The sequence below is a fragment of the Staurois parvus genome, unplaced genomic scaffold (genome assembly GCF_062004578.1).
Source record: "Staurois parvus isolate SC_StPar_1 unplaced genomic scaffold, SC_StPar_1.0 ptg000011l, whole genome shotgun sequence".
Lineage (NCBI taxonomy): Eukaryota > Metazoa > Chordata > Amphibia > Anura > Ranidae > Staurois > Staurois parvus.
Window position 1 is genome coordinate 7903433 of NW_028317807.1, and position 26367 is coordinate 7929799.

Sequence of the window (26367 nt, forward strand, 5' to 3'; positions counted from 1 at the left end):
GTGTTGGGTAAACGTGTTGCAGGTGACAGCGCACATGGCAGCAATGCACAGGACTAGAGAGGTTCAAATAGGATTTAATCCAGCAAAGTATTAGGCCCAACCAGGGTGGATAAAAATCAGTGATTTAAAAACAAAAAAAAAAAAAAAAAAAAAAAATCAGATTTTTTTATTTAACTCGGATTTTTTTAAATAAAATGTTTTTTGAGGAAAATATATTACCATCCAAAGGTTATTCTATCGTGAAATAAAGATTACCGTATTTTTCGCTCCATAAGGACGCGCCTAGGTTTTAGAGGAGAAAAACAAGAAAAAAAAAATATTCTGAACCAATGGACTGCAGACACAGTGCAGGGGGTGACCAGAGACTGCGGACACAGTGCAGGGGGTGACCAGAGACTGCGGACACAGTGCAGGGGGTGACCAGAGACTGCGGACACAGTGCAGGGGGTGACCAGAGACTGCGGACACAGTGCAGGGGGTGACCAGAGACTGCGGACACAGTGCAGGGGGTGACCAGAGACTGCGGACACAGTGCAGGGGGTGACCAGAGACTGCGGACACAGTGCAGGGGGTGACCAGAGACTGCGGACACAGTGCAGGGGGTGACCAGAGACTGCGGACACAGTGCAGGGGGTGACCAGAGACTGCGGACACAGTGCAGGGGGTGACCAGAGACTGCGGACACAGTGCAGGGGGTGACCAGAGACTGCGGACACAGTGCAGGGGGTGACCAGAGACTGCGGACACAGTGCAGGGGGTGACCAGAGACTGCGGACACAGTGCAGGGGGTGACCAGAGACTGCAGACAAGTGCAGGGGGTGACCAGAGACTGCAGACAAGTGCAGGGGATGACCAGAGACTGCAGACAAGTGCAGGGGATGACCAGAGACTGCAGACAAGTGCAGGGGATGACCAGAGACTGCAGACAGTGCAGGGGATGACCAGAGACTGCAGACAGTGCAGGGGATGACCAGAGACTGCAGACAGTGCAGGGGATGACCAGAGACTGCAGACAGTGCAGGGGATGACCAGAGACTGCAGACAGTGCAGGGGATGACCAGAGACTGCAGACAGTGCAGGGGATGACCAGAGACTGCAGACAGTGCAGGGGATGACCAGAGACTGCAGACAGTGCAGGGGATGACCAGAGACTGCAGACAGTGCAGGGGATGACCAGAGACTGCAGACAGTGCAGGGGATGACCAGAGACTGCAGACAGTGCAGGGGATGACCAGAGACTGCAGACAGTGCAGGGGATGACCAGAGACTGCAGACAGTGCAGGGGATGACCAGAGACTGCAGACAGTGCAGGGGATGACCAGAGACTGCAGACAGTGCAGGGGATGACCAGAGACTGCAGACAGTACAGGAGATTACCAGAGACTGTGGACCTTTGGGGAGGGAGGGGGAGCGGGTACCTGAATTTGACAGGTACCCGCTCCCACTTCCGCGGAGTTGTCCTTCCTTCTTCCCGCGGTGGCTTCTGTGACAGCCGGGTGCTGACTGCACATGCGTGAGAAGCGCTGCACTTTGTGAATGGCCCGGAGCCTTCTGGGACCTGTCATGTGTCCCAGAAGACGCCGGATCATTCACAAAGCGCAGCGCTTCTCGAGCATGCGCAGTGGCACCCGGCTGTCACAGAAGCCGCCGTGGGAAGACTGCAGCGCTGGAGCGAGGAACAGGTAAGGTCCTGCAGGAGAGAACAGCTGAGCGGCCGGCCCGGTATTCTAACATGGTGGCGGCAGAAATACCGGACCGGCCGCTTTACATTCGCTCCATAAGACACACTGACATTTCCCCCCCTTTTTTGGGGGGAAAAAAGTGCGTCTTATGGAGCGAAAAATACGGCAGTTTTTTAATTATGTAGAATAAGGCTGTATATGTTTGTTTTGGTAAATAAATTCCATGAATCCATTCACAATGTCATGCTCTTCCAGAGGTTTTTGTAAGATTATTGGGCAGTTTCTCTGCCTACAAGATATTATCACAGATGCTTGGTTTACTTTTGCAGTTCTCAAAACTGAGTTTGACTCAGCGGAGATCAGATGCCTCTTCTTCACAGCAAAAATGTATAGAGTTAAGAAAAAGACCTTAATCCTAACTTCTACAAACCTATGAATACAGAATCAACCCCTTCAGTGCTAAGTTTCAAGAAGTTCAGTGTATAGAATAGAAACAATATTTTTCTGTTTGGAGTGGAATAGATCTGCACAAGAAGAAAGTGAAAGTGTGAGGAGGAAGGGGCTGACAGTCTAAGTTTCTTATATATACAGTGGGGCAAAAAAGTATTTAGTCAGCCACCAATTGTGAAAGTTCTCCCACTTAAAAAGATGAGAGAGGCCTGTAATTGGCATCATAGGTAGACCTCAACTATGAGAGACAAAATGAGAAAAAAAATCCAGACAATCACATTGGCTGATTTGGAAAGAATTTATTTGCAAATTATGGTGGAAAATAAGTATTTGGTCACCTACAAACAAGCAAGATTTCTGGCTCTCACAGACCTGTTCCTTCTTCTTTAAGAGGCTCCTCTGTCCTGCACTCATTACCTGTATCAATGGCACCTGTTTGAACTTGTTATCAGTATAAAAGACACCTGTCCACAACCTCAAACAGTCACACTCCAAATTCCACTATGGTGAAGACCAAAGAGGTGTCGAAGGGCACCAGAAACAAAATTGTAGACCTGCACCAGGCTGGGCAGACTGAATCTGCAATAGGCAAGCAGCTTGGTGTGAACAAATCAACTGTGGGAGCAGTAATTAGAAAATGGAAGACATACAAGACCACTGATAATCTCCCTCGATCTGGGGCTCCACGCAAGATCTCACCCCGTGGGGTCAAAATGATCACAAGAACGGTAAGCAAAAATCCCAGGACCACACGGGGGGGACCTAGTGAATGACCTGCAGAGAGCTGGGACCAACGTAACAAAGGCTACCATCAGTAACACACTACGCCACCAGGGACTCAGATCCTGCAGTGCCAGACGTGTCCCCCTGCTTAAGCCAGTACATGTCCGGGCCCATCTAAAGTTTGCTAGAGAGCATTTGGATGAGCATAAAATGATTGGGAGAAGGTCATATGGTCAGATGAAACCAAAATAGAACTGTTTGGTAGAAACACAACTTGTCGTGTTTGGAGGAGAGAGAATGCTGAGTTGCATCCAAAGAACACCATACCTACTGTGAAGCATGGGGGTGGCAACATCATGCTTTGGGGCTGTTTCTCCACAAAGGGACCAGGACGACTGATCCATGTACAGGACAGAATGAATGGGGCCATGTATCGTGAGATTTTGAGTGCAAACCTCCTTCCATCAGCAAGGGCATTGAAGATGAAACGTGGCTGGGTCTTCCAACATGACAATGATCCCAAACATACCGCCCGGGCAACGGAGTGGCTTCGTAAGAAGCATTTCAAGGTCCTGGAGTGGCCTAGCCAGTCTCCAGATCTCAACCCCATAGAAAACCTTTGGAGGGCGTTGAAAGTCTGTGTTGCCCAGCGACAGCCCCAAAACATCACTGCTCTAGAGGAGATCTGCATGGAGGAATGGGCCAACATACCAGCAAGTGTGTGCCAACCTTGTGAAGACTTACAGGAAACGTTTGACCTCTGTCATTGCCAACAAAGGATATATAACAAAGTATTGAGATGAACTTTTGATATTGACCAAATACTTATTTTCCACCATAATTTGCAAATAAATTCTTTCCAAATCAACCAATGCGATTGTCTGGATTTTTTTCTCATTTTGTCTCTCATAGTTGAGGTCTACCTATGATGCCAATTACAGGCCTCTCTCATCTTTTTAAGTGGGAGAACTTGCACAATTGGTGGCTGACTAAATACTTTTTTGCCCCACTGTATATTTTGTTTAGCCAAATTAGCTAACAAACATGGATGTTTGTTTAAGCAAATAACATATGCTGTAATGTTATTGTTTCAGTTGAATAAATCTATTTAAATTGTTATTAAGGTAATGATTATTTTTCTCCTTCCTAAGTACAACAGAAAAGTTGCCCAAATATGAATGATTAACCTATTAAACTGGGGATAAAAAAAACGAATATGAAAAGTTGTTATTCTAAAAATCTTCATCTACTTGCATATTAAAGTTATACCAGCAAGAATTAGTCTTTATGTAGAAAACTAGGATTTAAATCAAGCCTTCCTGACTAGTGATTTAAATTACATCCACCCTGGGCCCAACTGATTTAAAAGTGGTTGTAAACCCTCACATACTTGCAGTGAAGTGACTGGCCTCAGGTGATACACAGAGATAAAACAAATGCTCTTATACAAGTTGTACCTGTTTATCTGCAGTCTCACGTTCTCTACAACCAAAGAAAATGCAGAATTTAGGCTTGGTTCACACCTATGCCGTTTTCCTTTTGTTCCATTTGCAGTGCTTTTGCATTTTTTTAATCTGCCCAACAAATTGACCCCCCCCCTCTCCACTCATAAACGTGTCAAAAATGCATTATATGCTTTTCTCAACATCTCCACTGAAATACTGCTACAGGGCAAAGACTCCCTGTGCAAAATCACGAATATACACATGGTTCGCGCTCCTGCCGTGATCGCAGGCCAGGGCTCACGCTCCCGCCGACCCGGTGGTGCAGTGATTCAGTGCCTGACTGTTCGGATTCAGGCCAACAATACACTCTGTCCTCCTCGGGGTGACCATGAATTTGACTGGCTCCACAAAATGTGGCCCCTCGTAAATCACCTTAACCAAAAATTTTCTGACCGCCTTGCTTTCAAACAATTTCTCCCCAGCAAGCGTGCCAAATATGGGGTCAAGATGTATAAGACCTGTGAGAGGGCAACAGCCTATAGATGTTAGTTTCAGATTTACGAGGGAAAAAATAGTCAGGTGGAGCCCCCCGGATGACCAGACTACATGGGAAACAGTGGCAAGATAGTTTGGAACTTGGTGTCATCCTTTTTCCATATGGCGTACCACTTATACATGGACAATTTTTATTCATGGAATTGGCGTATGTGGCATCATGCGACCTAATCGCCAGGGCTTCCCCCAATGGCTTGTAAATACCCGTCTTAGAAAGGGTGAAAAAGCCTGCTTGAGAAATGATGAATTGCTCGCAGTGAAGTGGAAGGACAAAGAGGACGTTTTCGTCCTGTCTTCCATGCACACAGATACGACCATTCAAATTACCAAGGCAGCTGGTGTTGTTGAGAAGCCCCTCTGTGTCCACAACTTTAACCTTAACATGGGAGGGGTGGACTTCAACAAACAGATGATGAAGACATACTTAGTTTTCTGAAAAGCCAGATGCAGGTACAAAAAAAAAGTGTCTATTTATTTCAATTGGCTCCGTACAACGCTTTTGTGCTTTACAAAGCAACTGGACGAAGTGGATACTTCCTAAAATTCCAGGAAGAGATCATCACAGCCAGTTTGTATTCAGAAGGTGCTATGGCCCAAACCCCCAATCCAGATGCAGTTAGCTGGCTGCATGCGAGGCATTTTTCCAATGAAATTCCTGGTACCCCAACCCAAAGGACACCCCAAAAAATGTGCCTGTAGCAGACATGGAATTAGGCGTGACACCCGCTTTTTTTTGTCCCTCCTGTCCTGGCCAACCTGGTCTTTAGCGCTGCTACCATACACCAGTGGACTATTCGTATAGGATACAGCATGGTACAGTTCAGGTCACATATTTGCACAGGGTCTCGAAAGAGGTTAGGTAGTCAGGAAACTGGCTATTGCATTTTGATAGACCCTAATATCTGCTTGTTACAGTTAAAAGTTAAACAAAAAAAAATAGAACTAGAAAATAGTTGTCTTTTTGTTGTCAAGTTACGGTTATACTGTTAACCATTGCTTTTTTCTTTGCAGGAATGTCATTCAGCTGCAGCACCGATCTGTTTATTTTGACAGTAACAAGGACCAGCGACGTACTGGTACCTCACTGGACTTTGAGTGGTTATACCAGGATGATTGCAGCTGCAGACATCATCCTGGTATCATTTTTCAGCCGGCGATCAGCTTTCATGTAAAAGCAATACTAGTGGCTAATTAGCTGCAGGATTGCATTTGAAAGCAGTGGGAAGGCTGCGTGCCTTCCACAGCCTTCTCGAGCAGTCCCGTGCCAACGGGGGAACCTGAGAATGCAACCGGTGTTTCTGCCAGCTGACCATAGGGTGACCGGAATGGTGCCAATCATCTATATAGTCTAAGAAATTGGAAGCATTGCACCATGCATGTGAGGTATCGCTGAACGTCAGATCGAGGGCAGTAATTCTAGCACTAGACCTCCTCTGTAAATCTAAAATGGTAGCCTGTAAAGGCTTTTAAAGCGTTGCCTATGGATATTACAAAATGTATGCAGTTTGTCACCATTGCATGGGGCTTGTGTAATTTTAAAGCATGTCATGTTTGGCATCTAATTACTCGGCATACCATCATCTTTTATATTTTGCCAAATAATTTGCCAATATATTGTGTTTTTGTGCATTACAAGTACAAATTTTTATTTTTTTTTAAAAATGTGCATGTGAAAAATCGCTGTGCAAGTACTATGTGACATAAAAAATTGCAGGACTCACCATTTTATTCACTAGGGTGTTTGCTTTAAACAAAATATATAATGTTTGGTTGGATTTTTTCATGCAAACAAAAAGTGTCAAAAAAGGCTTGGTCTTCAGGTGGTTAGAAGAGTGAGTGATGTGTAGCATAAACTAATGTTGGGCATTCCCCCCCCCCCCCCCCCCCACACACAGAATTACATCTGCTACTTCTCCCGGGTATGAAGACACCACACGTGAGAGACTTTTTGGCAGTCTAGATGCATACAGGACCCCAAAATCCAATAAGCACCTTCAGGCTTTTAAAGGGCTTTATTTCATTACACTTCCTGATTACCCACAGTTTCGGAGACCCTGAAATGCTAGAATAGTACGATCCCCCTACAAAAAGACCTGTTTTTGCAAAGTAGACACCCCAAGAATTTGATAAGAAGCATGGTGAGTATTTTGCAGATCTCGTTTGTTGCCACAAGTTTTTGAAAGCAAAGTAACAAAAAACATTTTTTCTTTTTATATTTTTCAAAACCTTGTGAGAAAAAATTAGAACTGCAAAATACTCCCCATGCCTCTTATTAAATTCCTTGGTGTGTCTACTTTACAAAAAGGGGTCACTTTGGGGGGGTATGGTTGGTGCTATCCTGGCATTTCAGGGCCTCAGAAACTGTGATAGGTAGTGAAATGAGGAAGTTATGCACCCTCAGGCTTTCAGAGTGGTCGTTGGATTTCGGGCTCCTGAATGTGGCTAGGCTCCCAACAATTCCATGGCACATGTCAGCAATATAACATTTAAGTGACAACTTTGTGTACAAAAAAAAGAAAAAGGTGTCATTTTCCAAGAACTTATGGGGAAAAAAAAAGAAAAATATCTTCCATGGACTTCAGATAGCTTTGAGGTGCTAAAATACCAGGGCAGTACAAAGTAAAAGCTGTGTAAATTCCAGTATCTATCCCATAGTTTGCAGACACTAAAACTTTCACACAAACCTTTACCAAAGACGTAGTAAAATACATTTTGGCCTACATTTATGACGAAGTTTGAGTTGATCGGATTTTTTTTTTTTATAACAGAAATGAGAAAATATTTTTTTTTCCAAAAAATTCAGTCTTTTGTTTATAGCTTAAAAAAAAACAAAACAAAAACCCAGGTGATCAAATACCACCAAAAGGAAGCTGTATGTGTGAAAAAAGGACATAAAACTAAATTTATGTACAGTATTGCATGATCGCACAATTGTCAGTTAAACTAGTGCAGCGCTGTACAGCAAAAAAATGGCATAAATTGCAGTATCTATACCAGTGTTTCTCAACCTTTTTTCAGTCAAGGCACTCTTTCAAATTATGGACAGTCCCGAGGCACCCTTTCAAATTATGGACAGTCCCGAGGCACACCATTTCAAAATGGGGGCCTTTTAGACTATCCATTTTAAAAGGACACCCCATTCTAAAATGTGAAAAACTATTCTAATAGTTTTACATAATGCAGCAACATCCACACATGTAGGATACCCAACATTAGAGGTGATTCATTCTTCCAAAGCAAATACACTTTCACTCACTGGTACTGACTAGTATTCCTATGCTTCTCTTCTCCCTCAGTTTTTCTCCATCACTCAGCTAATGTGACCCCAGCACTGACGGAGAGGGGAGGGTTAAACTAGGATGCTGTGCAGGCAGCTGACATCCTCATCAACTGGTGATGTTATTGGTTGGCTAGAAGGTCGTGTCGTGATGGTGCACAATGAAAACCTGTGGCTTTGTGTAACTAAAAGGCAGATTTGTTTCACTCGCTGGCTTGTATACAAATTTTGGGCAATTTTTAGATATTTTGCCAAGGCACCCTGATTGAGAAAGGCTGATCTATACCATATTTTGTTGATGCTATAACTTTAATAAAAAGCAATATACACTTATTTGGATTTTGTTTTTTTACCAAAGACTTAGCAGAATACATTTTGGCCTAAGTTTTTTCAAAATTTTCGGTCTTTTTTTGTTTATAGAGCAAAAAATAAGAAAGCGCACAGGTGATCTAATACCACCGAAAGAAAGCTTTGTGTGGAAAAAAAGGACATAAATTTAATTTGGGTACAGCAATGCATGACTGTGCAATTACCAGTTCAAATAGCACAATGCTGAATAGCAAAAACAGCCTTTTCAGGTAGGGGGTAAATCCTCTGGAGGGCAAGTGGTTAAAAAAGTCCAGGACCCTTTCCAAAAATGCAGCAGCTGAAAAAAAGCGTGGTTTGAACGTGTCCCATAGGAAACCATGTTAAATGGACTGTAGTGAGTTTCTGCAAAAAGCACTAAAAAAAAACACGTGCGTGAACTAGGCCATATACAGCTTCTCTGACCTTTCAGAAAGTAGGGGGAGGAGAGCTGAAGTTACACTCTGCAGAGCTCATGGAGGAGAGCCAAGAGCTGACTGGAGGGATGGGGACCCCCTCCTTTATACAGCACACAGGAACAGAGCTAAGGCTGTCAATCACAGACTGTGTGCACCTTTTTACCTCCTGGTGTCAGGGAAAACTTGTCAGAACTGACTCATGCAGTTAGAAGAATGAGGCAGCAAACAGAAATGATACTTCATGATCTGGATTGAGACAAGTACAGACTAAAGACTGAGGAATAGTTTTGTTTTTCATATTTCGCGTCAGAGGTTTAAAATCACTTCAAACAACTGACATATATTCATTCATTAACTTGCTTACAGTGAACTTGGCATCAACAATGAGAGAAAATAGGCAAGAATGTAATAAGGTGACAAACCACAACTAAAGATTTGTAATCACCTCCAGACTGACTGAATGGGGAAGGGGGGCATGGAAATGGAGATGTGTGGAGACAAAATAGGCAATATATACAGATTTGTACAGATATTTTGAACAAAAAAATAAAAAAACACTCACCTGCATGAGCAATAAGTCTGGCACCTACTAACTCTCCTACTAACACTGTAAGGTTAGGGGCTATCGCCATCATTCTGTTCTTGAGATAATCATAAAGCTGTGTTCTGTACTCTGAAATCTCAATCACCTGCACATAGAAAAAAAACAAAACACAGGATTAAATCAAACTGACTAAAATTAAACAAACATTTTACAGCAAATTTAAAGAGTTGTAGCCTCGTGAAAGGATTTACTTTAAGACTGAAAGACACATGGCTTAGTGTTTTGTACATCAGAGATAACCTGGTAACGGCTGATAAAACTGGGGATCACACTGCAGAGTTCACATGACAACACTGCATTTAGGATCAGCAGGTATCGTTCTGCAGGTAACAGATATAACAACCCACCTTCAATAACATCTTTAAACACAAAAATAGGGAGCAATTAAGACACATTTATTGTTAGGTTTAGAAACAATTACACCAGCCTAGATTTGAAGAGCACTTAGTACAACTAAAATAATTCCACTTAAAAATCCTATTGGTACTAATTACAGATGCAAATTCTGAGGACATGGTTATTAAAATCATTACTAACACCCCGGTCACATAAAAGCAGATTTTGATTTCAAAATAGGGTGACATGCCGATTTTGTTGCTATTTGCAAGACATCTGACATAGATGTCTATGCAAATCACAACAGAAGTAGTGCATGCACTGCTTTAGAAATCAGTGCAGTTCCGACCAAGTCGGAACCGCACCGATATGACCGCTCTAATAGCAGACGGGTGTGACTTGGCATACGATTTACAAGCTGCAGGGCATGCAAATCGCATAAAAAGACTCACCCGATGTGACCGAAGGCTTAGAGCAGAAGCCAGGCTGAATTTTTTTTAAGTAGAACTATAGGCTTATGGAGATTTCACTTCCTGTCTGATAGCCAAACAGGAAGAGGAAATCCCTGCAATTTAAGGAAATTTCTTGGGGGCCCCAGGACACAAGAACTAGGGTCCCCACTGGGGACAACTCAAAATGTGGAATTTTCTTTTACTTTCAATAAGGGTAAACAGGAGAAAGAGGGCAAATCGCCTTAATGGGGACACAGACATAAATAAAAACTGACAGGAGTTCTAATCCCTCTCCACTCCATCAAAAACTTAAAAAAAAGTTTTGCCTTTAGTTATACTCTAAAGTGTACTTTCAGTGTTTTCATTTTTTCTGTAAACCTACTTCAATAAATTTTTTATTACATTCACATTTCAGTTTTCTAAAAGCATTTTTATACATATACTTTAGGTAAGCTAGGTGCCAGAGTCTACACTCAGTACATTTCAGTTTTTTGACCATCTAGAAGGAAAAAAAATAAAAAATCCTAAAGAACATTTCTTAGTAACTATCATAAAACAGTTTAAAGCAGTTGTAAAAACTAAAGGTTTTTTTTTTTTTTAACCTTCATGCATGAAGTTAAAAAAAACAAAAAACCTGTGTTCTGCTCCCACAGCCCCATTCAGCAATGTCTACGGGAGCCTCGTCTGTCCCAGGTTAACTCCCTCTCCTCAATGGCTGAGACAGCAGAAGGAGCCATTGGCTCCCACTGCTGCCAATCACAGCCAGTGTGCCAATGAGGAGAGAGAGAGGGGCCGACCTGCAACTCTGTGTCTTATGGACGAATAGAGCTAGACTCGGGAGCAAGCATGCACCAGTGCCCCCCTAGCAAGTGGCTTGCTAGTGGGGGCACTGGTCATGGGGGAGGAGCCTAGTGCACAAGCGGCGGACCCGTGAGGAGCAGGATAATGGCTAGTCTGTGCAAAACAGAGTGATTTTAGAAAGCACTATGATACTTACCTGGTCACACAAATGTAGAATGTTGTTTATATCCTCCTCAGATACTTCAGTACCCATAGAAATTTCAGCAGCAGCTTTAACTTCTGCCTCTACCTCCTCTGGCAGATACTCGGAGAGGTCAAATGTAGCAAAATTCACTCTATCACCTATTGGAAACGAAAAAGGTAAAGGAGCAAGCTATGAACAAAATACTGAATTTACTACAACATTTAGAATGATACATAGTCCCTTACTGAGACTAGTACAGAATCTGTAGTTACCTAGTCTAAGCAAAGCAATTAGCAACAAGTGTATAGTTATTTGTAACAACTCTGGCCTCAGATGAGGTAGTGACTGAAATTGCCTTCATAGAAGTATCAGGCAATTAGATATAAATCATCATCACTGGCCAGAGGTTACCATAAAACTATTTTGAGAGATTCAAAAAGAAATCATCCGCTCTTGCCAAGGCTGTGACTTCGGAGTTTAATTTTTGACGCATAGCCTGGCAGCCACAATATAATAGAAATTTTGGCCAAGATTTTTAAACTATATTCATGGGTATTTAAAATAGGAATGAAGAGCAAAACCTTTATAGATAAAAATACATTATAAATATATATATTTTTTAACTACTGATCACATTCCCTCTGTTCTCAGCTGCATAAAAGTTAGGGGAGGAGAAACAGCAGGACACTGATCTTCCCAGTGAATGGCAGTGCATCTCAGGACAAGTTTGATCATTGGAGGAAAGCAGAGTTCCCAGTGTAGCTAGAGAACTGACCAGTGTGTTAAATTTTTTTAACAGGAAAGCAGAAGGACTGGCAGGGACAACAGGGAGTTAAAACAAAGGAAGTAATAGAGAATTGGAAACTTTTTCATACAAGTACATGGTTCAGCAGGCATTTATCAAGAATATAAAATGTTGGGTTTACATATTCTTTACTAGATTTTAAAAGGTACAGTTCTTCAAACTCTCTTGGTAGAGTATTTTGGAGCCTTACTATTTCAATACACTGAAATGATCAAGCTTACATATTACACTTTTCAAGTCTAAACAGAAAATGTAGATCAAGCCACTAACATTTTAAGTTACAATTGTCCTAATATGTCTATTTGAACACATCCACAAATCAAATGCAAAATAATTATACTTTATGACTCATATTTTGTGAGCTGACATGAACTTACCAACAGCACGAACACATTTGCAGTATGCCAGATTATCTGTGATTATTTTGCCAAGCTCAGGGAAGTGCCAACCATACCATTCTCGGCAACGCATTATGTAATTGTTCAACTCTTTATCCAAATCATCCAGAAGAGCTTGGGTTAAAGAAAGAAGACAATTAATGTTACAATAAAATTACATTTTCATCAATAAAGCTACTTTATTACAAAACTTTACTTACATATGGCTTGTACAATCATTGTATCCACTTTGTCTGGACTGAACTTGAGTTTGTATCGAGAAAGACTGTATAAAAATGATTACAATTAGCATCAGGAGTAATTCAAGCAAACTGAAGAATTATAATATTTATTGCCATCTTTGGTACAGGTTTACTAAAGTCACAAACCGTATAGGGTTTTTTTTTTTTTACATTTACCTGGTATTCTAGCCGGGAAAAGAAAAAAAAAACCAAAAAAAAAAAAAAAACACACACACACACACAAAAAAAAAAAAAAAGTATATATATATTGCAGCTTAACCAGACCTTTGATGTGGTGGCTTTCCTTAACTTACTTTTTACATGCATTTTTCACATGATAATCTTGCAATTAACACTCCCTCTCCTATGGTGGCTACATTCTCTTCACTGTATCAAAGGAGGGAGAGAGCTATGGTTGTCATACTAGGTTGTTCCACTGATCTGGACTACAAGCACATCCTTTTGAATTAGTATTTTGAAGCAGTAGTAAACGCCACTTGCTCACTTGTGCCTAGAAAGTAAGCTAATAAAGCTAACCTGTAGGTACAATGAATATATATCTTTTAACCAAGCACTGTCTAGAAGCCATTCACAAATTCAGCAGCCAGTGACATCACCGGCCCATGGGCACTGCGCTCTGATATGAGGGCACACTGAATGTGCCGACAATCCACAACACTGCTACAACTGTGACTATCGTACGCATGAGTGATATCACCGCAGCTTGGCCATCCAAACAGCCCAGAACCTGCTAACCCAGAAGACAACCAGGTGAAGAAAGAAGCCCTGGAGACAAGTGCTGTGGGGGTACTACTTTTTTTTTTTATAGACTTCACTACCGCATTAACCACTTGCCACTCGCCCACAATACATTTACTGTGGGCTGCACATGCAGACTGAATCTTGGTACAGGTACATCATCCAGTTTTCCCTGAATTAGTGGCACACAGCACGTCACTCCCATGCTCTGAGATAACAGATTGTGGCTCCTTGTACCTGGCCACTTTGAGAGGCTCAGGGATCATGTTATCGCTATGTGATCACATGAAAACAATGTTAAAGCTGTTATGAAATAATCTCTCTTTCATACCAGCTCTGCTTCCTATACAGTGATGCTGTGATTGGCCCACAGTTATCACATTATCTGGGCCAATCACAGAACCCTGTACTATGTGATTAGCTGTAGCCACTTAGAGATCACTAGTAAATCACAGCTATTAAAAATGTAACCCATGACAGTACAAAAACACTGATGTTACAATGATTATCACTTTTTTTTAGCAAAGTGTAAAAAAAAAAAAAAAAAAAAAAAACCTTGATCACCTATTACCCCAGAGCTGTACAGTGATAATGGTGAAAATGAGTCTCCCCCCCCCCCCCATGCTGTCACCAATCCGTGTACCTAATCTCATTGTAAAAAAAATGTGCCATGGCTCTTACTAAACACCTATGTCTGTCTACTTTCCAAAAAGGGGTCATTTGTGAGAATACGTACTGTCCAGGCATTTTAAGGGCCTCAAGAAATGAGACAGTCAGTACATCAGGATTGATCAATTTTCAAGTATATATACCACAGTTTGTAGACACTATAACTTTCACACAAATCAGTTAATATACACTTATTGGGATTTTCTTTGCTACCAAAAGACATGTAGCAGAATACATTTTGTCCTATATTTATGAAAAAATTTGTTTTCTTACAGCATATGTTTTATAACGAAGTAAAATAATTTTTTATAATTTTCAGTCTTTTCTCATTTATATAACAAACTAAACACCTAGTGGAGATCAATTACCACCAAAAGAAAGCTCTATTTGTGTGAAAACATTATATAAATTTCATTTGGGTACAGTGTGACCGCGCAATTTCCAGTTAAATTAGCACAGTGCTGAATAGCAAAAAATTTGTTTGATCATGAAGGTAAAACTTTCCAGATGTCAAGTGGTTAAAGCTTAGGAGATAGAAAGAAAAAATGATTTGTGTTTTCAGTTCACTGTAAAGTTACAAGGACACGTCTACTTAAAGAAAATGGCCACCACATCTAAGAACTGAAAAGTTGCAATATATTACGTTATACAAGACCCAACTCAAAGTGCAAGTGAAAGGACCTTGCAGCTAATGGCCACATCTGCAGAGCCCTGGACATCCACAGTATCAGGTGTACAGGAGCCTGTGGGTTAGAAATCTGAGAAATTTGTGGCAATTTTGCCAAGGCTCCCCTGAAGAACCCAGAAGACCCCCCAGAGTGCCATGGGCTGCTAAGTGATATTCTCATGGCAAAATAAATGCTTGAGTGTTCTGATGTAACACACTTCGTCATCCACCTGACACTGAGCTCTGAATGATGGAACTTTTATGCCAAAGTTGAAAGTTAGACATCTGATAAATGAATACTCACATTCCTAGCTTGCTGATAGTTTACACAAAATTAATACTATGCAGGGGGACACGCAAATAAAGTGTACTGCAAGTAATACAGATATTCTCATATCAGCTGTAAATCCACAAACTTGCTCGAATAACCAAGACAAACCAGTCTCATCTTTCTGTATTGCTGATCCCTATATGGATCCTGGCTTCCCCTGTCATGGACTGCATACCCACGGAGCGGTTTTAATGAATTGGAAACTACAGGAATGGATCACACCCTCTGACCTGTATAGCATCCTACAGCTAACTGCAGTGCCAAGGTGAGCAGCCAAGCTGGATCCAGTAACAAAGGCAACAATTCAGGCAATCTACATAGTGTCCAGTCCTGGTACAAGGTATTCGTAGAATAGGTTCATCACTCAGGAACACTAGTAAAAAACTAAGGCCTCACATTGTGGAGGCACGTTATAGTAGTAAGGGGGGGGCGCGGGAGTGTCCAGCAGTTTTGCCGGTGTCGGATCCCCTGAAGGTAGCAGGCTATAACACAGGGTCTATAGCCTGCATCTTGTTCTGTACAATTAAGATAAAAATGCTTACAAATTAGGTACAGCTGAATGAGTCAACACGGACTACTATGCTTAACAGAGCTAATATTCTAAGATTAAAAATCAAGGCCGCTAAAATACAAAACCACAATGGCAGCTTCCAAATTACACCCGACAGATTCTCATGTCATCTCATTACCACCTTTCTCCAACTATGGTCATTGTTATTACCAATTAAAACGGGTAGGAAACTAAATGGAGATAAACTGCAGTTACCTGTGGGCCAAACCAAGAGACATTGCAGACATTTCCCTGGTAGAAAGCCCTGCAACGAGGCCATCAATCTGGTTGCGGATACCTCTCATCAGCTCTGCCACCATTGTATTGTGCACACAGCTTAGGTTCACTTTGTCCTGTAGAGATAAATTAGAACAAACTTTCAGACAAGACCATCATCTTAAGCCATCAAAGAGGCAATTCATCACTTACACAATGTTGGTTTTCTTGCATTTTAAATGAAAAGCAGAAGCCAGAGTTTAAATCAACCTTTGACTTCTGGATTATTACTATGATGTTCAGCATAACAGGTCAAACGAAAAATATTTGAGGCGACACGTCAGACCTAGAGAAGGCAAGATGAAGAAATCTGCAAAGTAATCCCTCAAACCAGAGGAGATTTTTCAAAGTATGTTTTCTATTCCTGTGGCCAGATTGTTTTCATGTATAACAGGTGTATTTTAAAGAACTCAGGAGTAATTACACCTTAAAAGTTTACCTTTTGTGTAAGAAAAAGCACATTTGCAGGTAAAAAAAACAAAAAACAGGATTTTTGATACTCACCGTAAACTCCCTCTCTCTTTCGTTCATTGACTGAAACAGCCTTTTCTCTGCTAGACCATTTTGCTTTAGGGCACCAGTCCTTTTTTCTGGTGTCACTTCTGCACATCCTATCTGGGGCTGAAACACGTACAGGCAGCCTCTTCTTCCTGGGATGTGTCTTGCAGAGAGGAGCGGGCAGGAGTACCGCTTCCAAGGGTGCAATTCCAGGATCCTGCATACACTCAGTACAGCTGTCTGCCTGTACCTCGTATGGACAGGCAGTTACTGAATAGCAGGAAGAATCAATGAACTACGAGAGTGCTCACCAGGTACTGGGCCCTCGCAGTTTATTGAGAGTTACAAGCCTTTAGATGCAATTTGAGTGAATGAATGATATGAAAACTGAATGATGTGGCCATGTGGGCAGAGACCCTGCGCCAGTTTCAAACTGACAGCCCCCCCCCCCCCCCCGCACTCTTACAGAGAGGCGAGCATTAGCAGTGGGAGTTGGGTGCATAAGAGCATGTTACACCCTAAATATGGGTGTAACATGCTCCCATAGGTGAACAGCTCATCAGTGTGAAAGCAGCCTTATAGGGGGGCTCCAAAAGTTCATTTACATTTGCAGTGGCCAAGCGTGTACACATGTCAAAGCTGCAGCAAGAGTTATACGTCCTGTCATAGTTGGGTGTAGCAGCTATCAAACATGACCCATTCAAATGAATGAGGCCGCTCTGCAAGTGCCCTGCAACCCTGTGAAGTATGGCTAACAAGGGATAAATCATGCAGCGCTGTGTTGCTGTATCACCACCTGCTTTAACCCCATGGACCCCACAGAAGCATGCAGCTGCGGGGCGCGTGCAGAGTGCCCCATTTACCTGAATGGGTTGTGAGTGCCCACCAAAAGCAACAGGGAGCTTAATTCCTGCTGCAGCATGTGTACACCTTTGGCTGCTGCCTCAGCAGATAAAGGGGGTAGGGATAGGGGGTGTGTGAACGAGCCCCAATGGCGCCGATGCTGTACAGGACTAAGCTGATTCACAAGTGGAGCAGGCACTGCTGCTCCTCTGAAAAGCAATCCCAGTGTGTTTGACAGCTGGTGAGGAGGCAGTATGTTGCCTTCTCACCTCTTGATTTAAACCCATGACTGCCTTGCAGCGCATGCAATTGCGACACATTAGTATGGCAATTAGAGGTTTAAAGTGATTCTAAAGGCTTATTTTTTTAAAAGCAAAAATAACAAACATATCTATACTTAACAGCTGTGTGCAGTGGTTTTGCACAGATCAGCCTGGATCTTCTTCTTGGGTTCCCCACCAGCACTCCTGGCCACTCCCTCCTGTCGGGTGCCCCCACAGCAAGCAGTTTGTTATGGGGGCACCCGCTGCTCTGTGTGTCCATTCACACACAGAGCTGTGGCTTGGCCTCGTCCCCTCTCTCTTCTCATTGGCTCACTGGCTGTGACTGACAGCAGTGGGAGCGAATGGCTCCCGCTTCTCTCTCAGCCAGTAAGGAGAGGGAGTCCCGGGATAGCCAAGACTTCAGTGCACATCACTGGATCAAGAGAAGGCTTAGATGAGTATTGGGTGGGATGCTGCACAGAAAAGGTTTTTTTACCTTCATGCATAGAATGCATCAAAGTAAAAACTTCTGAGTCTTTAGAACCAGTTTAAATCAAGTGTGAGGAGGAGACACTGGGAGACACTTTGTCCAGTGCCTCACACCTGATATAAACTGGCTTCTCCCATGTTGTTCAGGTAGTCCTCCACTGCGAAGGATGCATACCCCTGCTTTAAACCTAGTTGTGCCTCTACTGAAAATCATTATAAAGCCTGAACTCTTTGAAATAGGCAATACTGGAATCAGTGAGAGATGCAAGGACTAGTTCACGGTTCATGCTGCGAACCAAACAAATAATTTTGTGGCTGGCTGACCCTTTAAAATCTATTTTCGGATAACATACCTTTATAACGCCTCCAAGCTTGGCATCCGCAATTGCTAGTTGCTCATGTGCTTCCTTTGCAGCTATTTTTTTAAGGACTTTTTTCAAGTTTTTGCTGATCTTGCCCTCAACCAGGGCAGTGGCAGCTGTGTGTGTAAAAAAAAAAGTTTATATCCAACATTCGTGTAATGCATCCTATCCACAGCTAGAATAATTATGCCTCAGTGGTAGTGACGAAAAGTTAAAGTTAAATCATAATATTTCAGGTTAACAAAAATCCATCACTGGCAACTGTAAACTTTAATATAAAAATTGCGGAGCTTAGAATATTTACCAGCCAATGCTTCTGTTGTGTCCTGAAACTTTTCAAAGTGTTTAAGCTTAACTCTATAGCAAGGGAAAAAAAAAAAAAAAAAAAGTTAACCACTTTTATTTTACTCACCAACTGTCTAAAATACAATCTCTACACAGAAAACTAATGGATTACAGAGTTGGACAAGTCTGGGAAACCAAATAGTCAGATCTCTCATTAAAGATGATCTTTTTTAGTCTATTTCTATTACTGAAAGAGGAAAACACAAGCCCTATGGCTTTTTATATATGCTTTCCAAATACCATATACAAAGGATCATGTGGCCACGGCTTAGTACAGTACTCTGTGCACCCTTGATTAAAATAAGATTTCAGAACAGCACAGTTACTATTTGTTGCCTCAGTGGTAGTGACGAAACTGTATTTAATCACTGTTGTTCATTCAACAAAAATCCATCATTGGCAACATTTCAATATTAATTAAATTTACTCACATTGGTACAATATATACCTGCGCTTTAAAATAAGGTAAAGAGGAACCTAGAACCAAACCAGTAATGAAAAAACCATTGCTGTAACACTTTAAAACTATAAAGTGACAAAATATCTTCTAAGGCCCCTTTTACACAAGGAGGAATCTGATTTTCTCAGCAGGGGATCTATCCGCTGATCCTTCGCTGAGTAGAGCAGAGCGGGAGCACGACAGGTACAGTGTCCACTGAGTTTATGCAGAAACTCCCTATTTAACTGCAACTTGAAATCAGCTCCTGGTAAAACGCTTTCACCTTATTTATTTCCAGCAGAGAATTTCAACTGAAATGAACATTGTAATCTATATATCATTTAAATTAAATCTCCTCAATTGGAAGTTCTGTGTAGAGTTCCCTATATACCTTTATGTAACTGATGCTCTGCTGTAAGCAGTTAACTGTATTGTGGTGGACCCTATAGTAACACAACACCAGCTCTTCTGCCCCCTATCCAAACTAAAAACAAACTGACTAGAGTTTATGTGATACGATGTGATTAAACTCAGCACAAATGCTAGGTAGAACTTACACTTTGTTGGCCTTCTCTGGAGTTTCAAATTCTTTCCATATACTATCTACTTCCTGTAACTTGCTCTCATCCAGGACCTGTTAAAAAAGATATTGTAAAGATTACAGGTACCCAACAGAAGATGGGCAGGATTAGTTATAAACCGATATGTAAACAATAAAAAACAATGCTAGAAAGATCATAAAACCAGTGTGACATATACAAAGGTTCACGTTAGCATTTTACATGCAACATTACCAAAACACTTCAATATGAGAACAGGCAAATCAGGGGAAGATAGGAATGCGACCACCTCAAATGGTAAATGCAACCACATAAATGCTGTGAAGAAAGTCTGCTAGAAAAACTTACCATGTAGAGGTTTTACCCTTCCTCTATGAAAATATCATAGCATTATTCTATAGCAGTAGGTGAAAGTCTACCCCAATTCATCAGACTATCACCTACTCTCCTCTCCTTTAGGTGCACACTGAAAACCTACCTCTTCAGGGAAGCCTACCCCGCCCTCAGCTAATTGCCGATCTCCTCCACAGCTATCCCTCCCGTACCACTATCCCCTCCATCCTAGATTGTAAGCTCCAAGGAGCAGGGCCCTCGAACCCCTCGTGTATCGCATTGTATTGTTATTGTACTGTCTCGTGTACTGTCTCCCATTGTAATGTACAGGACTGAGCGAACTGTTGGCGCTATATAAATCCTGTATAATAATAATTCTACAGTTTGTATGTTAACAGATTGATAAGAAATCTAACATCTTAGAGTTGTCACTAAACAGAAGATATATAGTAAATCTTCCAATCAGCGCACTTGTTTTAATGACAACCAAAAGTGGCTTTCCCTTTACTTTGGATAAAATTCCACACTTTCTGTTGTATAGTTCTAGGAAAATAAGTGATAGAAGTCTAAAACACAAAACACACACAAAACACACACACACACACGGCTGCCAAAACCAGGCAATTTTACCTCGTTTGGGGTGCATTTTTCAAAGGTTGTCGTGTGACTAAAAAAACCACATCAAAACGCACGAGTTTTAGCTGGGTTCTCAATGCATTTCAGGCCTGGTTCACACCAATGCAGTCTGCGTTTTGTCCATTTTACAGTGTGTTTTGCAGCATTTGATACTTTTACACCCAGCCGCCCATAGAGTGAACAGGGGTCCGCTGAGCAAAAAACGGAAAGGATGTGACATTTGTCCCATTAGGCCCTGATCAGCAGGGGATCCGCTTACAGATCCCCTGCAGATCAGCTTGGATTCAGGTCTATGCAAATGAAGTCTTAGGCCCATGTCACATCAGCGACTTTGTAGCAAAGAGATCTAATGGCTACCTTTTTTTTCTGCTTGTCTGTAGTAGATGGAGCTTCTCCTGCACTTGCCTTTGAATCTAAAAATACCTAGTTAACCACTTGAGCTCCAGAAGGTTTTACTCCTTTATGACCAGGCCATTGTTTTTGCTAATCAGCACTGCGCTACGTTAACTGGTAATTGCACGGTCATGCAATGCTGTAACAAAACAAAATTTCTATATTTTTTCCCACAGAGCTTTATTTTGGTGGCATTTGATCATCACTGGGTTTTTTATAATATAAAATGAAAAAAAGACAAAAAATTTGGAAAAAAAAAAAAAACTTTCTGCTATAAAACATAACCAATAAAAGATTAAAAAAAACATTCTTCATAAATTTAGGCCAAAATGTATTCTGCTACATGTCTTTGGTAAAAACAAGATCCCAATTTCAGTGTATATTAATTGGTTTGCAAGAAAGTTATAGCGTTTACAAACTATGGTAGATATACTGGAATTTTTCTTGCTTATGTTTTTGTTATACTACCAATGGCAGTGATCAGCGACTTATAGTGGGACTATAATAGTGCGGATGGTAATCTGACACGGGGGGGGCGGGACTAACTGACATTAATATAGTGATCAAGCACTGTGTGCCTAGCAATATGGAATGCGTGTATTATGTGCTGATTTTTACTAAATACACTGAGTACACTAAATACACACAGAGCTGAATTGCTGGAATCATTGTTACATGATCTTTAAAAAGGTAGTAAACTCTCACAAAAAAACAAATCAAGAAGAAGAAGAAAAAAAAAAAAAAAAAGATTCCCCCTGCAAGATAATACCATAATGTGCATTGCATACTATCACATTATGTGAAACTTGCTTTAAAACTAAGCCCACTGTCACCGCTAACAAGGCTTCCATCTTCACCCGCTCCTTCTCCAAGTTTGTGGGCTCTGGCGGCTTGAATGGCTGAGAGTGCAAGAGCCGATACTCTACACAGCTAAATATCTCCTATTTAGGAAATATTTACAGTACTTACAGGTACAGCCTTATTATACGATTACATGTAGGTACAAGTTAAAAAACAGACTTTACTACCACTAATGACTGCAAGTGATTTATACCTTGCAAGCAAAAAAAAAAATGTGCATAGATAAAGGCCCCCTTCACACAGGCACAGTCTGGTCCAATCAGTGGTGTAATAGTTTCAATGATCACCTGCTGAATCGAACAGAATGAATGTCACTTCTGCGACATTCATGTTTATTCAGTTTTCTAAAAATCAAAAATACGTACAGCTCTAAAGCAATTACCATAGATAAATATCGTAAAAATAAAGTGATTCTAGTGCATTTGATTCATTTCTACGGTGCTTTTTGCGGTCCGTTTTGCTTTTCTGCACATGCGTTTTAGAAGCGTTTTTTCCTTGTTGCTAGGCAGATTAAAGTGCATCAAAAACGCACTACATGCTTTTCTGCAGCGTTTCCATTGAGGTCTATGGAATCAAAAACACAACTTTTTTTTTTTTTTTTTTTTTTTTAACGCAGAGTCCCTGACCCTTTCCAGAAAACACACCAGTTAAAAAGGTGGAGTTGTGAATGTGTCCCATAGGAAATCATGTTAAATGGACCGTAGTGCGTTTCTGCAAAACGCTTTAGTGTGAACCTAGGGTTATTTATTTCAGGTACCTATATAGCGCTGTCAATTTATGTAGCGCTTTACATATATATATTGTACATTCACATCAATCCCTAACCCTCAAGGGGCGTACAATCTAAGGTCCCTAACGCACATTCATATACAAGGGCCAATTTAGACAGGATCCAATTAACCTACCAGCATGTCTTTGGAGTGTGGGAGGAAACCGGAGTACCCGGAGGAAACCCACGCTGGCACAGGGAGAACATACAAACTACAGGCAGGAGGTGCCATGGCTGGGATTTGAACCAACGACCCTAGTACTGCCAGGGGGAAGTGCTAACCATTTAGCCACTGTGCTGCCCATTAGGCTCAGTTCTCACTGCCGCTGCTTGGGATCAGACCTGTGAGTTGCCAAGTAGCATGACATGTGAAATCCCATGTTCATAAAAGAGAGCTGTTCTAATTAGCACTACTGAAGTCGCTCTGATGTTAGAAAAGGTTCCTGTACTACTTCCAAGGCAACTTCTATGCGATTTGTGCTGGAAGAGCCAGAACCTCATCTATACTGATGTGATTTGGATCCGACATTACAGGAAGATTACCCGAAGTCACATGGCATGAAAGTAATGCATCAAGTTGTACTCAGATCGCCAGCAAATCGACAGGAAATCACCTGGCAAAGTCGCACGACTTTCAGGTCGCAGTAGTGTGAACCAAGCCTAGGAGCTCATTGACATCAGATATAATCAAATGTGTTTTTAAACAGAGTCCAAGTGCCTATGCAGGAAAAAGGTTTCACAGTGAGCCTCGTTTACACCATCGCAGTGATTTCAAGTGCATTAAAAAAAAAGTACGAGTGCTACATCACTAACAGGCACCTAAACACATCTCAGAAAAAAAAGCCTAAAAACACTACACTGTGAACATAAATGAATGTAAATGGGCCCTTAGAGGGCTATTTATCAATGCATTCACCTAACAACTTTCACACAAGTGTCAATTAGAAAATAAATGAATCTGAGGCGAAAGTTGTGTGAAACCATTGCTGATTAGAAAGACTGCACTCTGTATAACTTTCAGGCATTACACTTCAATTGTACTGCAGCCCCTCTACATGACCTAGGAGCCTCTCATATAAATCCAGAGGTCAGCCATCATTAGACTTCCCCAGCCACGCTCACCACACAGTCCCATAGGACACTAATATCCTAGAGCACAGCGAGGTGACTGAACTTAGACGGGGCCGCCATGTGGCCTGACCGCCACGTGGAAGCTGCTCCTTGTTTCCTCTGACCAGGATCTAGCTCTCCATTACCTTAAATATGGCGTAACCCGCCGCGGTCTCGAACAGTACCAGCATGGCTGAACTGTGATGTCTACGGGACTCCGAACCCGGTCACAGCACTCGAATCCGCGCAGAACAGACACGTGTGAGCCCTAACTTTCCTGCACATGCGCACACAGGACCGCTACAACCTCAGCATCACTTCCTGTTCCGCGGCGGACGAGCCGCCCACTTCCTGTCGCTGAGATGGCATCATTGGCGAAGGCCTTTTGCACATGCTCAGTAGAAGAGGAGTGCTAGGGAGAAAGGAATAGTGAAGTGCTGCTGACATAAAGCCTCGCATGTAGTGGTGATAGGTTGTGTCTGTGAATAGCCGGTGTTTGCTCTATGTAGTATGGTGTACAGTGAAATTATTATTCTAGGTTTTATGGGGAGACCTACATTTTTAACCACTTGCCCTCCAGATTTACCCCCCTTCATGACCAGGCCATTTTTTGCATTACAGCGATGCGTTACTTTAACTGACAATTGCGCTGTCATGCAACGCTGCACCCAAATGAAATTTACATCCCTTTTTTCCTCACTAATTGAGCTTTCTTTTAGTGGTATTTGATCGCCTGTGCAGTTTTTATTTTTTACACTATTAGAAAAGACCAACAATTTTGAGAAAAAAACAATATTTTTGACTTTTTGCTATTAACCTCCCTAGGGGTCTGATTATGTCCGTATTTCTGTGCTGAAAGCGGTACTTTTTTGCATGGAAATATGTCGTTTTTTATTGTAGGCCTGTCATTCTTAGGAATAACTCACTGAAATCTGTCCAAACAAGAGTCTAGTAAACATCCCGGGTAGAATAAAACTTGAAACACGAAATTATAATAATCATAAAAAATATTAATATAATAAATTTAATTCAATAATATAATCAAAGCAAAAACACTGAAATTTGAAATATAGCGCCAAGTTCGCACATCGTTGAGCTCAGTCACAGAATTGTTTTCAGTGTCTGATGACGAATTTCCCCACAAATCATTATCACTCAATTCTGCAAGTGGTTCTAATTTACTATCGCTGTTCTCTAGCTGGTCTAAAACCGCTTTGGACCTAAAAGGACACTTTTTGGACTCCATGGACATTGGTTTACATGAAAGTTATAGCGTTTACAAATGGCGGTATAGATACTGGAATTTTATTTTTTTTTACTAATAATGGCGATCAGTGACTTATAGCGGGACTGCGACGGACATTCTGACACTGGGGGGAACTGACTTGGTGTCACTGACATCCCCAGTGACACCAATACAGTGATCAGTGCTAAAAAAAGCGCTGACACTGTACTAATCGCACTGGTCAGGAAGGGGTTAACATGAGGGGCGATCAAAGGGTTAACTGTGTGCTGGGAGTGTTTTACTAGGGGCGGTGTCTGTGTGCTTCACTGTAAGCACACTGCTCTGGATGGCTGTGCTGTGCTGTGCACAGCCATCCAGAGCAGTGTGACCGAGCCAACAGGGAGGAGGACTGTTAATAAACAAAGCAGCCCTCCTCCCCATCAGAGATCCTCGGTAATCACCGGGACCCGGTGATTGACAGCCGCGGCTGCGAATGGCGGAGCGCACGCGGCTCGTGTGCGTCCCCTACCCGGAAATGCAAAATCACGTATATATACATGATTTTGTGCACCTCTGCTGCCCTGTAGCAGCATATCTGCTTTAGGGTGGTGGAGAAGAGGTTAAGATATCTTTATCTCTTACCTCCGCACTGAATCTGAGGTCATTAATAAAATACAGGCTGTGGCAGGGATCCTAAGGGTCCTTTCACATAAGTGTCATCAATTCAGTTACGTTTTTTGCCAAGAAAAAAAAATGATGAATACAGATTCAGGTTACATTGTTACTATTATTATAAAGGATTTATATAGTGCCAACAGCTTGCGCAGTAGTTTACAATATAAAGGGAGACAGTACAATTACAATAAAGTTCAGTACAGAACGAATAAGAGGGCCCAGCTCATGGAGCGTACAATCTAAAGGAAGGGGGAGGTGGTACAAAAAGATAACTGCAGGGGATGATCTGATGGAGGCAGGGGCAGACTGACAACTCATGGGGCCCCCGGGCAATAGGGGATCATGGGGCCCCTATGTCCTTGCCCAAACTCAAAAAAGCCTATGAAAAAGGTACCAGGGGCATCTCATGGGGCCCCCCTACTGACCCTGGGCCCTCGAGCAGTGCCCGAGTTTCCAAATGGTCAGTCCGCCCCTGGATGGAGGTGACTCAAGTACAGTTCTTAGGTGGAGGTGGGGTAGGCTTCCCTGAATAAGTGAGTTTTCAAAGATCACCTAAAGGTTGACCAGACATACTGGGATAGGGAGTTCCACGGGATGAGAGAGGCTCTGGAGAAGTC

General features: G+C 42.0%; 1 protein-coding gene and 3 non-coding genes across 4 annotated transcripts in view; all 4 read right to left on the reverse strand.

The window, feature by feature from the left end:
• NOP58 (NOP58 ribonucleoprotein) overlaps window positions 1–24153 on the reverse strand; it is a 37416-nt gene extending 13263 nt beyond the window's left edge. Inside the window, exons 1-9 of the mRNA XM_089670487.1 lie at window positions 23997–24153; window positions 19746–19822; window positions 18709–18761; window positions 18396–18520; window positions 15890–16026; window positions 12677–12741; window positions 12456–12590; window positions 11286–11431; window positions 9459–9585 (exon numbers count right to left, since the gene is read on the reverse strand). Of these exons, the coding sequence (XP_089526613.1) occupies window positions 9459–9585; window positions 11286–11431; window positions 12456–12590; window positions 12677–12741; window positions 15890–16026; window positions 18396–18520; window positions 18709–18761; window positions 19746–19822; window positions 23997–24041 (910 nt within the window). The 5' untranslated portion in view covers window positions 24042–24153. The remainder of the gene's footprint in view (window positions 1–9458; window positions 9586–11285; window positions 11432–12455; window positions 12591–12676; window positions 12742–15889; window positions 16027–18395; window positions 18521–18708; window positions 18762–19745; window positions 19823–23996) is intronic.
• Window positions 11598–11676, reverse strand: LOC149473749 (small nucleolar RNA SNORD11). The gene has a single exon (XR_016312160.1). It is a non-coding gene; the product is annotated as a small nucleolar RNA SNORD11 (small nucleolar RNA).
• Window positions 18584–18670, reverse strand: LOC149473750 (small nucleolar RNA SNORD70). The gene has a single exon (XR_016312181.1). It is a non-coding gene; the product is annotated as a small nucleolar RNA SNORD70 (small nucleolar RNA).
• LOC149473751 (small nucleolar RNA SNORD70) lies at window positions 19075–19159 on the reverse strand. Its single transcript, XR_016312178.1, has one exon. It is a non-coding gene; the product is annotated as a small nucleolar RNA SNORD70 (small nucleolar RNA).
• Window positions 24154–26367: the final 2214 nt, after the last annotated feature.